Here is an 18,698-nt window from a genome sequence, read left to right as displayed (position 1 = left end):
AAGAACAGAAAAAAAAATACATTTCATTAATATATAATACATATATGTATGTATGTACTATCATGTTTAATCACTGAAAAGATTTAATTTAGAAATCAATATAATTTTTAATTATGAACTAGAGCAAAACAGCTAAATATATTAAACCTTATCCATTTTGTTATGCTGTTAACATATGTTATACATATGTAGTGCGTTAAACGAGTTTTAATTATACCAGAAAATATTTTAGCAAACTATCGCGATGACATCGACCTAAGAAATTTTCGCTGTGATGATTTTGGCGAAAACCACATGTATGTACATACATACATGCATATATGTAAATACGAACATGCGAACTGGATTGGATGTTTAAGACAAATTGGCGAATGTAAGTCTGTTGAACGGTGAAAACGAGATCATGAGATGAAAGTAAAATCCAAGTGGTTGCGCAACAGACGCAGCTGCACTTACTTACAGAGCTGCACAAACTTTGAACATACGAATAATGAAAAATTAAAAATTAAGCGGCCTCTCACAACTTCAGATTACATTTCTATCGATAGCATTTCTTTCTGAATGATATAAAAAAGTTACGATACGTATAATATTAATTCGCAAGGCACACACACACACACACACACACACACACATACACATAGATAACGGAAGTATTATATTTATGCAAGGAGGTGAAAGCGACCAAACTGCCAAACTGTAGATCCGGTCTAATTAACGATCCTATGAGATAATCGCATCTAAAATTTTCGATTTTTTTTTCTATCATATCATTTCAAACACGACTGAATACATTCGAAACAAGTTCGTTTTTTCGTTTCTTCTCCTTAACGAAATAAATTTCCCAAACATCTCTTTGTGTTTTATTGTACAGTATAGGCATATTTTATTGTACAAAGATATATGATTATATCGGAAATAATGAGGAAGAAATAATTCCATAATTTGGCTGTATTTGGATGTATTTTCACATTTAAATTTTTATAATAACGTCCCTATTTTTCTTTCAGACATGTTATAAGCTTCAACGGCAAGTTAAAATCATTTTCAAAACCCCTTGAATTGTTAACGGGCAAAGTACTTTTTACATACATTTTAAATTCTGCCCTAAGGACTCAATATATAGGTACAAATAATATTACATTTAAAAAATCATGAAACTTATTAACGTGCTCTGGATATCTGTATTAATTGCCTTTTACTCACTTTTACATCTTACGTATGTATGCAGTAGGAATACCAAATCCGAATATTCGAATACTTTTTTAACGGACTTATTTTTTTATTTTCAATCTACAGCACATTTAGTTCTATTTGATGTTACGGATAATGATTCTTTTAAAATTTTAATAATATCTTGAACTTCTTAAAAATACAAATAAATAATTTAAAGCTGCTATTCGATATCCGATATTCGAATATTTGGGATCCCTAATATGCAGGTATAAATAAATATATGTCAGTAATAATATGAAATGAAACTTAAGTATTTATGAATAAAAAATACATATTTGGATAGTGTGTGAGGTGAAAACAAAAAAAAATCTTCAATAGATAAGAATCGAGTTTCATATTTTCTCTAGTAAGGTGAAATAAGAATCAAGATTCATATTTCCCTTAGTAAGGTAAAATATGAATCTCGATTGATATGAGTATACATAGTTCGACTTGGCAACGGTCCTCTTCTATTATACATAAGTACATATGTAAGTTGAAATATAAAGTTGAATTTCGCATTTTACCTTTACAAGATGGTATTCCACTAAGATGCGCTTACTCAAAAAACATATACATACAATTGACAAGTGCACTTTCTTATTAACCATTCTCTAAAATGTGGTTCCATTTCGGCTGTATATTATATACATATGTAAATAAATATGTACATACTTGAATATATTAAAACGAAAGTGAGTTCAAGTCGCAAGGAAGTTCCGATCGTAAAAACCATTCGAGTTTTACGACTGTTCAAGAACGAACGCATTATGTGTACATATGTATGTACATATTATACTCAGAATCTATACATTTGTATACATATGTATGTATGTGCATATACGGTACGAGAATATTTATTATCAAAAGTATCCAAAACAATAAAAAGTATTTTTGTATAGATAGTTTTGACATTTGCCGTTTATAAAGTCGACCACCGGTGGGTTATGTACATACATATGTTACGGGGATTCAAAATCACAAGGAAAAAGCTTTGGAAAGTCTTCGGTTCTACGTATGAACATGTGTATCTAAATCAACATTTTGACTATATAACTGTGGACAACCTAACTGGACGATAATTCGGTAGTTGTTAAAATTAGCCTGCGATATCGATATCAGTCAAATAGGTGTTAAATCTTTAAACTTGATATACCTAATTGCATCGTATATCTTGATATATCTAATTGCCAATTTAAATATGTATATGTATGTGCCCATACTTACAAAAGTGGTCTAAATCAAGAAAAAATATTTTTTTAATCATTACATATTACAATATCATCATCATTATCATCATTTACAGCCATTCGCCATCCACTGCTGGATGAAGGCCTCTCCAACACGCTTCCACTCGTCTCTGTTTTGCGCAACACTTATCCACCTCATTCCGCACATTTTACTAATTTCATTCACCCATCTTCCTTGCTGTCTTCCTTTTACTCTTTTGCATTCTCTCGGGTACCATTCAAGCACTTCTTTTGTCCACCTTTCGTCCATCCTCTTAGCTACGTGACCCATCCATTGCCATTTCAATATCTTCACTCTATCCACGATGTCCACTACCCTTGTCATACTTCTCACCCACGTGTTCCGCTTTCTGTCTTTCCTCGTTATACCAAGCATACAGCGTTCCATACTTCTTTGAGTGCATTGGATTTTATGTAGCATCTTGGCGTTCAGTATCCAAGTTTCACATCCATACGTCATCACTGGCAAAACGCATTGATCAAAGATCTTTTTCTTCAGGCAGAGTGGCATTTTTGATTTAAAAACAGCATTCATCCGTCCAAATGCACTCCATCCTAATTTTATACGTCTCTTTATCTCTTCATCTTAACTACCAGACATGTCAATTATTTGACCTAAATATAAATAATTATTTACTACTTCTACTGGTTTATCATCTTCTAAGGGGATGCTATCAGGCATGCAATAACTATTGAACATTAGTTTGGTCTTATCTACGTTAATTTTTAATCCTACTTTTCTACTTTCCATGTCCAGCTGTGTTAGTCTGTTAAGTAGGTCAGCTAAATCACGAGCTATTGAAACTATATCGTCTGCGAACCGAAGGTGACTCAAGAAGCGACCGTTGATGCCCACTCCGGCTGTGTCCCATTCCAAGTTCCTGAAAACTCCCTCAAGCACCGCATTGAATAACTTGGGCGAGATTGTATCTCCTTGTCTTACTCTTTTTCCTATGCTAAATCTATCTGTACCTGAAAACATTTTAACCGAAGCCGTGGCATTGTTATATATTGCAACTATCAGCCCCACATAGGGTTCCGGCACTCCCTTTGTTTGTAGAGCGTTAAGTACTGCATTATGGCTAACTGTATCGAAGGCTTTCTCATAATCGACGAAACCTAGGCACAATGGCCGTTGATTAGTTCGCCAACTACCTGGAGGTGGTCCATTGTGCTGAAATTTGCCCTAAACCCTGCCTGTTCTATAGGTTGGTTCTCGTCGAAGATAATCTTAAGCCTTTCTGTAATAACCTTCGTGAAGAGCTTGTAGACCGCTGAAAGAAAACTAATGGGTCGGTAGTTCTTGATATCGCTTTTATCGCCTTTTTTGTGTATTAAAATGATAGTTGCGTTATTCCATCCTTCTGGTATAGTTTCGTTCTGGACGCATTAGCTGAAAAGCCTAGTTAAGCTATTAATTAGGGGGGATCCGCCACATTTTAGTAAGTCAATGGGAATACTGTCTTCCCCTGGGGTTTTACCGTTTTTAGCGCGGCCGGATTCCGGAGCGGGAAATTGACCTTTGTTGTTCTCGTATAATTTTGCATAGAACGTGTAAACTCTGTCTATGATCTCTTCTCTATTCCTAATTATCACTACGCTCTCAACCGATATAAAACAATAAAATCGACTTTAGAACAGACTTAGACCACTCCACATACCATGAGCACATACATATGTACATATTCGTATATACGTACATACATACATACATATAATTATTATTACAGTTTTTAAACTTCAAATTCGTCATTTTATAAATCAAATTCGTCGTGTTGCAAATCAAATTGAACAATTGTAAGTATTTTTTTAATATTCATTTTATTATACATAGAGAACTTTATAGAGAATATTATAGAGAAAAAGAGAATATTTAATATAATATGTATGTATAGAGAATATAATATATGTACATAGAGAATGTATTATTTATAATTTATAAAGGTTCATTTGATTTGCAATTTCATACTTTTCATTTATTTATTAATTAATTAATAAATAAAAAAAGAATTAGATTTGTAAAACGACAAATTTGATTTGTAAATGACGAATTTGAAGTGTAAAAACTGTATCCCGGTGTTTTATAACTTATTATTTTTTATGATTATGTTAAATGTGCTGTTTGTATATATACCTACATATGTATATATGTTTTGTTTTTTTCATGTTTAATTAGTATAATTATTATTTTGTTTCTTTTCTGTTAGATATATTGTTTACCATTGTGGAGCATTAGGAATTCCTGTAATGCTACAATGTTCAAAGCTTTAAATAAATAATGTTTTCGTGAGAAATTTCATCATTGAGATGTGTCGTCTTTTTGGTAAAGGCTTTGGAGTTTTCATAAAATGTGTTTAAGTACACTTCGTGTATAAGATATGTATTTATATAATGTACAATAACAGAAACCTTTGAGTTAACATTCTAAATGTCATGAACTCGCAGTATTATCAGAGTAAACAAGGTGAAAATACGCTGAAAACACAGCGTTTGTAAACGTTATGATATACTCGTATGTACGAAAGAAAGCAAACAAAATGATGCTCGTTATGATTAACTGATAACAGTAAATACAATTTATCATATATATTTGTAAGTGAAAATAGTAGTAACTTTGTAATGACTAATTTTATACACACAATAACTACATATGTTCACTTCTCTTTTAAATTCTATATATACACAGGTATAATATGAACCATCCGCGAAAGTACTTGGCTTTGTCACAGATTAAAATTTACATATAAATTCAAAACAATCAAGTCTTGATCGATGACACTTCCTCTCGCTTTCTGTCAAATCGTATAGAGTAACTTCATTCGTCGAAAATATAAATTAATTACGAATCATAGAAAAGAGAGATTAATATACTGTATTCAAAACAAAAATGACAAACTTTCCGACTAAAATTACTAATGGGTACGTACATATGAATATACGAGTATGTACACACTTTAAATTGACGTTTTTCACGAATAAAATACTGTGAATAAAAAACAACGAAATTAATATGCTTAAACACACATTTGTTTGACATATGCAAGTCATATTGACTGATTTTGACCAGTCAAAGTGTAAGTCATATGTGACTTGTCAAAATACGTATTGGTGAAAATGGTAATGAGATATTTCGAGAAAATTGATTTATAAAAGGAAATGCATTACATATATTCGAGTAGAAACCAAAGGTCAAATGTTTAATTGAAAAGTGATGAAATTAGTCATTTAATAAAATATACGTACGTACATATGTACGTAACACAACAAGCTGTTTTAGTTAAAATTTTCAAATATTTCAATACAATTGCTCGTACAGTTAATGGATTTTTGCTGTATTACATACCTACATACATACATTTTTTAAATAGACGTTCACTTTTTTTTTGCATAAAAAAATTGCAATAAGGTCTTTCCTTATTTTACAATTTAAAATTTGAAAATGGCCAAATTCATTTCAAGGAACCCCGTCACTTTATCAGAAGAAAAAAACTCGAGTTATTACGTGAAAGTGATTATGTATATACATATTTCTATCGATAAAAATGAATGTGAATGCGCGTATAAAAAGTCCGACTTGTGTACATATTTCAATCAAAGGCACATTTGGCGAAAATTTTAATAATGACTAAAGCGGGTCGGTCTATTCTGACCCTTCGAAGCCCAATTTAAGGGTTGATAAAATATTTCGCACTTTGCAAAACGATGAATATTTGACGAAACTCGTCTCTAGTTCGCATTATTGATAAGCCTACGGCATACAATTTGGGAGCCTCATGACAGAAAATGATTTTATAAGTATAGATAAATACATTATAAGTACATATACGAATGTTATATCATCAGCATCATTTGATAATTATGAAAACCAGATCCAGAGATTGTTTAATAATTTTGTGGACAAACGAATCAATCATCTAAACAAACTATGTTTTTAACACACCATTTCAAGTGAATTTTATTCTTCTATTATTATATCGAAGTTAATAGTTTTAGCGTATTTGTCTGTTGTACAAATCAGTTTTCGACTCGGGCCCACCAAATTTGGTATTTCATGGCACATTAACTTACAACGCCGAGCAAATATTATTTTTCTGTTATATGTAAAATTCCATATACAAAGTTTTCAACACAACATTTTTAATCATGCTTTGAGATGGGTAGAAACCCTTTAAAAGCTTTCTTCTTGAATTTAATTTAAATTCAATCTGGAAAAACTTGGAAATGCTTAGCTTTGCCTGGCAACGCCAATTAAATAGTTGAATACATAAATATTATTATGAAAATATATGTATTTGTTTTGAATAATTTTTACCGAAAATCTTTAATTTAATATATTTATATGGATTCATCGAATTTGTAATAACTGACTATTACATACATACACATGTATGTATATAATGATGTCGTGCCAAAATAAAATTATAAATTTTACAAATATGTACGGATTCCTAGATTTTAAGAAGTGCCGATATATGTATTATGTACGTAGAGTGCTGATCAAATTTTCAAATTGCAGGAAAATGGAGAAACGAACGAAAATGATGTACTTGATCTGTTTGGTGACATGTCTAGCAGTGTCAACATCAAGCCAAATATTGGGAGAAGATTGGAAGCCGGTCCAAAGACAGCAATCGTTAACCGTTAGCTATCATGGCAACGCATTCGCACATCAACCGCAATTTTTAGACGACAGGTACATACAACAATTCGCCTATATATATATATATATATATATATATATATATATATATATATATATATATATATATATATATATATATATATATATATATAATCTAATTCATACTCGAACAGTTATTGGATGTTCACCGCACCTTGAGAACTAACCACGAAAAAGAAATATTCTGTCAGCAGATACAGCAAGATCAACCAATTGGGATCGTACGAGCCGACACTCCTCGGAGGCTACCACTCGGACTCAGGAGGCTCCAGCATCAGCGTACCCAAGCAGGACGGTTGTGGTCTTTACAAGGTCGGATTCAGCCAAGACCTGTACTTCCAATACGTCCAGTACAAAGCCAACATGCCAGATTTGAAGGAGTTCACGCTCTGCACCTGGACCAAGTTCCACAACCACTCCAACGACCATCCCATATTCTCCTACGCAGGTGAATAGCCCGATGCGAAATAATACCGAACTCATGCAAATACATATACATGTACTTACTATATGTGTGTGTGTGTGTTGCTAATTTCCGAATAATGTAATATTATTGCCTATCGACAGTTGGTGACCAACCCCGAGCAATAGTGTCGTGGGTTTCAAACACAGACAGGGCCAGCTACTACAGTATGTCAGTCGCAGGACACACTTTTTACAGGCTCAACTATCCATTGAGACTCAACAGGTATTTTGTATAGTCAAAGGTACATATGTATATATTCTTACACATGTTATAGTCGTGAATTGTCAAAAAAATATGTCTGAGAAATCTCCTCTGCACACATCCTGCATATGATTGGAGCGGAAATCGTATCACGTTACGGTATGAGGGAAAAATGATAGCAATGCAAGATTGAATGCTCCGGGAAGATTTATTATGTTATCAAGCTCGTTACTCGAATGCATTTTAAATCGGTGCGAATGTTGGGATGTGGTCGTGCCAGACGTGTTCTCAATGACACAGTCTCATTCTTAATGTCACTTGACAGGTCCACTGGTGTGTCCGAACCTGCTTCGTTACTTATGTAACTTTAGGTGCGACATTTCAGATCGATATTATCGATCGTATGTACATACGTTATATTGACCTGAATTTATTTAAAGAATAAATGGTTGCATTGCTAGAGAAAAAATGCGTCCTGAGCGAGATAAGCAAAGAGTTCCCAAACTTATCAAGATCCGGTGTGTTCCGTTAAATTTAAAGCTTACACGAGTTCGTATCCAGTTTTACAGAGGAAAATGGATCAATATAATCTTGGAACATCTTGCTACGAGTTAGCAAACCTTTTCACGGTACTCTAGTGCTCCGAATTATATTAAATATATATGTAAGTATTCGAAATCTTATGTAAATACTTGAAAATGTTCAATATTAGTATAACATAGATACAATCAAGCGACGAAATTCACTTGTTTATGTAGTAAGTTCGTTTGTATAACGTTTGTATAAGTTCCTCGTCAGATGACGGATCTTTCGAGAACACACCAACCAACCAGTTGGACCACTTTCGATAACGGACCACCACCTTCATCCTCCGACTGGAAAAGTTGCATAAATGCATTTCGTTACGACACAAGCGAGTTCGACCGTTTCCTAGACGGATCGAGAAAATCAGGTGGACACATCTGGGTCACTTTCTTTATGCTACCTATGTACCAAGTATCATACTTATATACATTTGTATTTATATACAATAATATGATAAACGACAGACAAGTCTTCGAAACGAAAAACTTTTCTTCCGACTTTTTCGATCTCTCTAAAAAATGCCACTTGACACTGTGTAATGACTGAATGACAAAACTAATTGGACACTAATTTTCGCAATCATTTTACAATGTCAATTATTTTGCAGATGGTACCATTCGTGTCAATCGTGGAACGGCCGCACTGGCGAGTGGCAGATATGGGTTAACGGCGAAAGGGTTGGAAGAGGATTCCACAACAGGGTGAGTACATTGACTAGTAAATTCGAACAGTAACATAAATTGAGCTGCAGTTATATGTATTAATAGTTATGTGTATGTGTCCGAACATAATCAATCGATAAAAAGCCTAAACTTTGTATAAATTCATTCGGAATCGAACCCACGTACCCTCGCGCAAACAAAAAATTCCTCTTATACATAGGTATACTTGAGTTCAGGGAGTTCCATCGTCGAATTTTGAAATGGCCTTTTTTTAAACATTAATTGAAATTTTCCTTCTCGCCATATAAAAATGCGTAATTATATTAATTTTATTTAGCGAGGTTTTGAACCATTTTTTTGTTTTCATATTTTAAACAATTAAATAAATATTTTTTAATTAAAATGAACTATATTTTACCGATATTTGAAAAATAAAATAAATTCGAAATAGCGGGCACGACGAGGTGTCGAACCTAAATTCCATAATTTTCGGCGCAGACGCGCTAACAACCAGACCATTGTCTTCCCCGGGAAACGTGGGCTAAATGCACATCATATCATCATGTATGTAATTTGTTATGTGTAATAATAATATTCAACGTTACGAGGTCAATTACCGTTTGTTTATATATGTATCACATTTTGAAAACTATAACATTTTGTAAACTAAACATAACAGCTAAACTTTTGTATGCCGGGTCCGGATTACTTTTTCAGCTCCGGATCCGGAATTCTATTTCATTTCCGATTCTCAATTCCTGTTCCAGTTCTGAATGCCGATTCCTGTTTCAGTTCCTATTTCCGATCTCTGTTTCAGTTCCGATTCCCGATACCCGATTTCAGTTATTACTATTCGTATTGTAACTTTATTTTAAATCATATAAATCTCTTTCCAAAAACCACCCGTTAACGTGTTTTTCAACGGGCATAAAACTAGTATAAAATAACATCAATGGTCGTGAAAATCACCGTTGTCTTTAATTCACCAAAATTTAATGTGACTACATTCACATATATGTATGTCTACATCTACATCCACACATACGTGCAAACTATATTTAATGGTGAAGAGAACAATATTCGTTTGACATTATATTCACTTAAGTAAAACACAATTTTCTTCTTACAACGAACCAACTATAATACTTTTCTGTAAAAGTTTTGTCTACACTCTCTCCCAACTACCTACATACATATACATATATATATATATATATATATATATATATATATATATATATATATATATATATATATATATATATATATATATATATATATATATATTTGTATAATAGATGGAGCCACAGAAGCGCATCACTAACATGTAGAGTAGGTACATAAGAAGGACTAGGAAGTAATGTGAAGTAATGTTTGATTTCAGCTGGTGGGACACGTGATCAAAGGAGGTGGTGTGGCGATAACAGGCCAAGAGCAATCCCAAGTAGGAGGAGGATTTTCCGACGGGAAAAATGCGCAAAAAGGTATCAGACAGCCGGCGTCAACGACAAATCATTTCAAATTTTAGCATTCTTAAATTGCGAATATTTTTGCGTATGTGATATATGTACATATAGTATGCTTCATAGTTGGCGGCGAATATTTCACGGAAAGTGCGTAATTCAATAATGCGAAATTATTGGATGTGTTGTCGGTTGAAAAAGGTTGGCGGGTTCTACGAAAACGTGTGGCGTATTTTCGAAAAGGGACTATTCGTATTTTTGTCTTTTTTTGCCACAGCTCATGAATATAACATGATCTCGCTAATCAGAAGGACCGAAAAAAGGTCTAAAAAGTACGTATCCTAAATATATTCGCATATATTTATATCAATGTAAAAAAAGAACACGTACGCGGATAAAATAGGGGTATTTTTATTTTGGTTCAATGAAAAGTACACTTTTGGAAAAGGGAAAAGTTTCTCCAAGTGAATCACTGATTAATTGACACTAATTAACTTATCGACTTTGAGACTAATCTATCCGCGAACTAACTTTATAGCACACGAAAACTTGACGAAACACTCGATAATCTAATAAAATTATCAACAAAATAAATTTGAGACTTCAGTTCAGTTAAAACCAATTCTGAAAATCTCAATAACACTACTTTATTTGTAGTATAAACCGCTTAAACATGGCTAATCTAATAGTAAACATTTGATTAAATAAAAACATCACAGATTCCACAAACCAAACAAACAAACATACATACATACGAAGCCTCTTTCGAAATTATATATATGTGTATATGTATTAGATGCCGGATAGGTAAAATATATATCATTAATTTCAGGTGTGAGTATTATTATAGTGTTTATAAATTAGAACAAATATGATATTTAAAAAATAATGGTGTTCACGAGTACATTTCATAAGCATTGTGCAATCACAATATATTTAAAAATATTATACACACACTTTTCGATACCATTGACCATACGTAGACCGTAGGAGAAAATGAAATTTATTTTATTTATTCATAGTTTTGGATCATCGTGGCATTACAGGAATAACCTAATGCGCCACAATGGCCCACATAAGAAAACAAGAGAAAAAATATAAATAAACTGATATATTACATATGTATGTATTAAATGTATAGAAAAAAAAATGCGTGATCAGTGCTAATTGTGCATACATACATACGTACATATATTTTTATTATTTTATTACATTTTATACCAGGAAGGCCTTACAGGTAAACCCCAATGCGCCTTCCTGGCCAATTACAAACAATACAGCATTTTTATTATACAAGTCGCTGAATTACGAGACACTGAAAATTCGCAAATTAACGAGACATCTATGAATTGTACAAAAATTTTATTCCACGTTAATCATACTCAAATAGTGGTGACATAGTAGGTAAGAAGGATTTTTTAGCCAATTTTTAATCGGGAACCGTTTCAACAATGAAATCAGAGAAAATTGGCAAACTCTGATAGGAAACGATTGACCTGGAGTCACAAATACACAGGTCTGACCAGCAGCACTACATATATACTCAGAAAAATTATTTTCAATCGAGGTCAGCTCATGGGATCGAACCCGGCGCCTCTCGGTGTTAAGCAGAAGCTTAACGACCGAGCTATGCTGCTGGCTATATGTACGTGTATATATATATGTACATACTATGGACTTTTTTTCCCGAAGTCTCGAGGAGTTTCACTGTAGGTATCTACATACATACCTACATATACATATGTATAATATAATTTAATATTCTGATTGGAGAAGCAAAACCAACATTAAAATATTCAATATTAAATTTAATAACAATCGAAGCGAACGAGCGATTATTTGCCGCAAAAAGGCCGCTTGAAAAATATGGCCGAATTGAATTAATAGGCTCTCGAATTCGACTCGAAGAAGGAAAAGGGAAGGAGGCGAAAAGCAAACGCTGAAAATATGAAAATGTAATCAAACTGTGAAATATTCAGTGGCCTTCCTGCCCTTTGATATACATACATACATACATTGAATGCTCGTGGAGCACTCGTGGATTTTCCATTGGACATTTTTATAAATTTCATCATAACTGCAATTGAACCGATCCATATTCGTAGCATGTCGTACAAATGGAACTACCGGTGGCTTTTTCCGGCAGTGGCGTGTCAGTTCTCTGATTGGATTGGAATTACATATTACCTATATAATACATATATCTATATATATATGTGATTCTAATGAAAATGAAAAATTGCAAAAGTTTCCGTTTCCCTATCTTTTATAGCGGAATTTGACGGACATTATTGATCGTCTCCAACTTTAACCCAAAAGTTTATCAACTATGTATGTATGTATGTATGTAGAAGAATACACAGTACATCACATTGTGTATAAAGAACAAAAAAAGCTGACAGGGGTTGCAAAGAGGCAATAGACGACCGACCGTGGCGTGGCAGTGGAAGTAAATAAAGAAAAGAAAAAGTTGCAAAAAAGAAAGTTGAGGAGGGAAACCGCCATGATTGATGCACAAGAAGGTCCGACGGTCCCCGATCACGCCATCTTCTCGTTAAAAAGAGACCTAGTGTGCCTTTAACACCCACTAACGATGATTTCATTGATTAACGGTCAAATATTATTCCTACTACACCTACCTACCTAACCTGAAACATAATGCCTATCATATGAAAATATACAGACTGATCACCGGCGATCACCTATGTATGTACATATATATATATATATATATATATATATATATATATATATATATATATATATATATATATATATAATATATATAAAAAAAAAATGCATGTATGTCTGCCTGTGTGTCTCGAATAGGCTATTAAGCCACTGAAACGATTGCGATGGAACTTTCAGGATTTGTTGTATGCATGTCCGGGAAGATTACCGTGAAAAAAAAAATGCCCAAAAAACGGGAATGAGTGTCAGTGCATCGCTATAATTTCAAATGTTTTCGCGACAAATGGAAACGGGAATTGCATATCGTTATTGTGGCATTGCAACGCACGCCGGGTTCAGCTGGTAATATATATGTATTTACATGTGTTAATTGCACCAATTGAAAAAAAATCTTACATTATCCACCGTTGTCCCCTGTGACGTCATCTATTTTTATGATATAATCGGGAGAAGCTCACTTGAATAGACGTAAATTCTTTCATTGTTCACTCGACCGCAATGCGAAAGATTGTGAATTACATATAATACATAGATATGTATAATACATTTTTCGATAGTTTCACACATATATACAAGCAATATACATAGAATTTAGATATACAGATATCATTTACCGTTCGAATTTGTAAGTTCAAAACAATGTGTAAAATAAAAAGCATTTTTTTAACCATTAAAATTACAAGTATTTCAAAGCAATAAGAAAATCACAATCAATAGAAAAAGCATCTGACTATTGATTCCAATATTCACTTTTGGCACAAACGTGAATATTATCATAATATAAACGTGATATATCTCAAACGAGAGAAAGCCAACAATTAGTGAAGAAAAAATATATATGAGAGATAATGTGAAAATGATAATTCTATGGGCGTTTAAACAATTAAAATCTGTCAAAACGAGTTAAACAAACAAGGCTACTGGCTATTGGCAAGTGGATGAGCCACTTTTTGTCACCTTTTCCAAATTTTTTGGATTCTTTAACGTATTTATTACGACTATATCGAATGCTCGATCGCAATTGAAATCTCTATCGAATTAGTGCCCAAGCCTTGCAAAATGGCAAAAAAGTTTCAAAGCGATCGGAAGAATGTAGTAAGTTCATCAGATCGATTTGCGAAGTGAAACTACATAAGTAAAACTTTGTAAAAAATCATTGTCATCTTCGAATTAAGTGGGTCAAACTTAGTAAAGATTGATGTTTCCGCTCCGGTAGTTTTTTTTTTTTTTTGCTTAGTGTTATAATTTTTTTCATTGAAAAAATAAATTATTACTACGTCATCACATACATATGTATGTATATTTTTAATACTATAGGAATCCCTATAATATAATAACCGATCACTGGAAAATGTGGTCATACGAAGGGGGCCATTCTCATAATTTAATTAACCCTTAAATAGACCGCCCACCCTTCCGATAGACGAAACACCCTTGTCCCGACATATTTTCCAGTTCTTAAAGCAGTCAAATTTTGTGCATTTGCCCAAAGTCCCAAAGTTTTGGTAAAAAAATTCGTTTCTCATCCTCTATATTGGTCCGATCCGGCAACATTGGCGACTTTCTATTCCATTTAATGAAAATATATAGTGATGAAGAAGTGAACTAAAATTGGAAAATAATTTAAGAATCTGACACGCGATTAAAAAAAAAAATCAACCTTTATTAAAAAAATGAATATGCCCATGTATGGAATGTATGTATGTATGTAGTCAAACCGTCGCGCCGCAGGAGTCGACGGGTTAAATACGTCAGTTGCGTAGGGGTCTGAAATGACGCTGTTTGCGGTCCATCGAAAGCGTGCAGCGACTGTTAGGACTCGGTGTGTGGGTGGGTGGGTGAGTGGGGGTGGATAGGGGTGGTTGGGGGTGGCCCATATCGATCTTCCGGTGGTGCGCGCGCGGACGGAAGCAGGCGTGGCTCACGTACGGAAGACGCTAACACCACCACCCACTGCCACCCACCGCGAGATTCACCTCTGGACCACCACTTTCACCCACCCGAATACCGGCACAGCATCCCAAACTTTTAACGCTCCCCCTTCAACGAATTTAAGCAACGCTGCTTCACGGTTTGGCATAAAATCGAGTGCCTCGAGAAAAGTGGCTTTCTCGAGTGGTCTTGGAGACACTCGAGATTAATTAAGCCTTATTGGGTGAAGTCAAAATAAAATTTTGACGCATGTAAGCGGAGGAAGCCGTCCACGTAGTTTCGCAGTGAGAATTATGCTTTTTTTCTAAAATGGATAGTCGATTCAAAAAAATAAACTCGAAAGATTTCTCTTCATCGTAGTAGTGTCTCTAACTTCGACAAGAAATAAGTAAAAATCTCTAGAAAGCGAGAGATTTAGAAATTAAACCAGCTTTTTTTTTAATTTCACTTGTACCAGTCTGATTTTCAGCCCGTCGTATGTAGTCACTTAAACTTTTAAACCTCGTAAATCTAATTTTGCATAAAAACAATATTTTCATGTTATATTTTAAAACAATTCCAAATATGCCTGTATAAAAAATAATAAAAAAAGTCGTAATCATAAAAATAAGTTAAAAAAAAGGTCGATAAAACAGTTTTTATTATTTCCTAAAACGATTATGCACATATTATATCATATATTACGTATGAATTTTTGGATTTTTACGAGCATATTCCAATATTAATTTTGGAAATGATTTGAAAAGTTAAGATTTGTTCCGATAGAATATGTAAACGGGAACCAAACTGCATAATTCGGTCTAATTGTGGAGTTATCGCCTTTGCTCTCCAAGAACGCGACATGTATCCAGTGTACATATATAGTGGATATATCAATAAAGAATAGAATAAAGAAACATAAATAAAAAAATAAAAACAACGATGAATGTCACTGAAGGTATGAATGAATCGAGATAGCACAGTTTGAGAAGAGGGGTTCTACGTCACGGGCACACGTGTGCATTCGTCACCTCCTACTCTTCACACTAGAAATTCTTGCTCTCGTAAAATAACTATTAAGTCCTCTCTTGATGAATGTTCCCGGGGGATGGAGAGCAGAGATTATCAGATGCATTTGTGTACATATATCGATTCTAATTAGCGGCTAGAGGGGAGGAGGGGGAGGGGGGGGGATTAATACAGAAGTTCGGGATAAAATCCGAATAATATCGAAGGTCGCCCGAAAGTTTAAATAGACTCGAATGAGACGAAGGAGAAAAAAAGAGCCAAGAAAGTTGAATTAATTCAAGTCGGGAGCAGCTGCACTCGAGTTCTTTTAAAATTGTTGTCGAATTGAAAAACAACAGGTAGCAGTAGTAATATATGTATGATTTATTAATAATTGCGCTCGAGTGATTTTCCTAGAATAAAATTACGAGTGCTAAACTGTACTCGCTGGTACATATTAAATATTTGAGTGTTCGCAATCAAAATCATTTCGAATAACAAAGCCGTTGTGGCTGTAAGCTAGCAACAATTAAATATTTGAGTGTTCATATTCAAAATCACTTCGAATAACAAAGCTGTTGTGGTTGTAAGCCAACAACAATTAAATAATATACGAGTGGTGGGTAGGGATTATGTACTTCTTACTTCAATTACCCACCACTTGTTGCAATGTTATTGTTATGTATATGCCCGGGAGGTAAAGCTTTTATATTCGAAATTATATAAAATTCGAATATCAAAGCGAATACCTATGTACTTGAAAGTACTTCTGTATTCGCATATTTAACAGCTTATGAATTTACATGTTTATTCGTATATTTAACAGCTTATTGAATTTACAATTTACACACATACTAGATGGTTATTTCGCACAAAGCGATCACTGAACACCTGGCACTCGAGAATTGCATCTATAACTATCATACGAACGAGAACTTGAGTGCCAGATTGTAGTGCGCGCGATCACAATTTGCGAAATAATCCGTTTTCCATACAAGATATGTGGGTGTTGAATTATAAAGCTCACCAGCTCCATACTTTTTGTACACACATTTTACCCGTTTGTTTTATTTTAAAATGGCATTGCAATATACGTATGTATGTATGTTTATATAAATAGATACACATACAATGTATTAAAAAAAAATCGGAATATCATGCGAGCTTTTCGTGAATCGTGAGACATAGGTCTCGATAATTACCGACATCCAATTCGTCAATTGTGCTTTTCGAAATATTAAAACTAAAATTGCCGTCGTCATAACGAAGCGTAGAAAGGGATGTCAGTGTAGGAATGCAGAGTGCATGCATGAGTGCAGTGGAGAATGTGCATAGGGGCTCAAAAGGCTGCATTTTAATGGACGTCTTTGCACTGCACTGCACTCGCAACCTTTACTGCGGAAATCCGATTTCTCGCAAACAAGTGCATCCGGTTACTTACACATTTGCATCACATTTTCGCAATGGAAAAAGATCCGAATGAACAAATAGAAAAATCCAAATACTGACTGTTACTTTACATATACCGAGCTTCAAGCTTCTTGATTTTCGAAAAAGTCGCTTTTCTCAGAACACGGATTTTTTACTTCAAGCTTTCAGCAACTAAACCGACATACGCAAATGTAAATATGCAAAATTTGTATCGTGTGGTTTTGTCTGTTTCCAACCATTTCTTTGGCACGGAAGGGCGAACTTAATTTACATATGTATAATATGTTATACATAAATAGACATCGGACATGGATCTGGGAAAATGGGGGTTGCGATTGTTAATTTCGTAGAAAACCATTTTTTGTTATTTTGATTCGAGCACTATTGGAACGGTGTATTGTTGCAATTGCCCCGACGACCATCCAAATGTCTAGTAATAATAATTATGATAATGCTGCAGACATGATCCGTATTTTTTTTTATCTGCCGAGTATGTAAGTTAGTTTCGCTTCGGTATCATTAAAAACTTTGGTGAAATATATTTTTTTTAAATAATGCATTTTCGGTATTTGTTATTATATACGGAATTCGGCAGTTTTGTAATTTTTTTCTATTTTTGTGATCGCGCAACAGAAAATCGCAAGTGCGTATAAGTAGGGTTATCAGGCGTCTCGATTAATCGGCATTGTCACCAGTTTTAAGTCCAGTGTCCCGGTGTCCCGAACAAACCTCTCGGGACGCCCAAATGTCCCAGTTTACTACTTTTTAAATTCCTACAGAATTAGCATAAACTATAAACAAAAAGTCGATGTCTGGACCAGAAAGTCTGGTAAACACTGCAGCAATATTCAACAATGAACTATTTGTCTCTGTTTTACGCTTTCTGTTTACATTTTCTTTCGTTTTACGTGTAAAAGGGAGACAAAAAATGTGTATCAGGCATCAATCAATTTATCTAGAATCGATAATTTTCTCACACTCAGAATGATTCATCACACGCAGACGCGGAATAGACACCGTCAGAACAGAAAAACTAAAAGATTTCTGTTATTTAGCTAATATTGAATATAAAAAGCTGAAAAAAAAAACCTTATTAGATTTTTTCACTAATCCTCTCAGTGAAGTCTATCTTTA

General features: G+C 33.9%; 2 protein-coding genes across 12 annotated transcripts in view; one reads left to right on the top strand and one right to left on the bottom strand.

Moving 5' to 3' along the window:
* LOC143922964 (uncharacterized) overlaps positions 1-18,698 on the bottom strand; it is a 237,161-nt gene that overhangs the window by 76,794 nt on the left and 141,669 nt on the right. The gene's annotated exons all lie outside the window — the stretch shown is intronic.
* b6 (pentraxin-related protein b6) overlaps positions 1-18,698 on the top strand; it is a 58,731-nt gene that overhangs the window by 37,610 nt on the left and 2,423 nt on the right. For 2 of the 4 annotated variants that reach the window (XM_077446419.1, XM_077446417.1), the window contains exons 2-6: positions 6,982-7,158; positions 7,341-7,594; positions 7,714-7,834; positions 9,006-9,099; positions 10,445-10,544. In XM_077446419.1, the coding sequence (XP_077302545.1) occupies positions 6,986-7,158; positions 7,341-7,594; positions 7,714-7,834; positions 9,006-9,099; positions 10,445-10,544 (742 nt within the window). In that variant the 5' untranslated portion in view covers positions 6,982-6,985. Of the gene's footprint in view, positions 1-6,981; positions 7,159-7,337; positions 7,595-7,713; positions 7,835-9,005; positions 9,100-10,444; positions 10,545-18,698 lie in introns of all 4 variants that reach the window. The other 2 variants (XM_077446416.1, XM_077446418.1) reach the window with 1 other exon arrangement.

The sequence above is a fragment of the Arctopsyche grandis genome, chromosome 2, assembly GCF_051622035.1.
Source record: "Arctopsyche grandis isolate Sample6627 chromosome 2, ASM5162203v2, whole genome shotgun sequence".
Taxonomy (NCBI): domain Eukaryota; kingdom Metazoa; phylum Arthropoda; class Insecta; order Trichoptera; family Hydropsychidae; genus Arctopsyche; species Arctopsyche grandis.
This window is presented reverse-complemented; position numbering and strand designations above follow the sequence as displayed.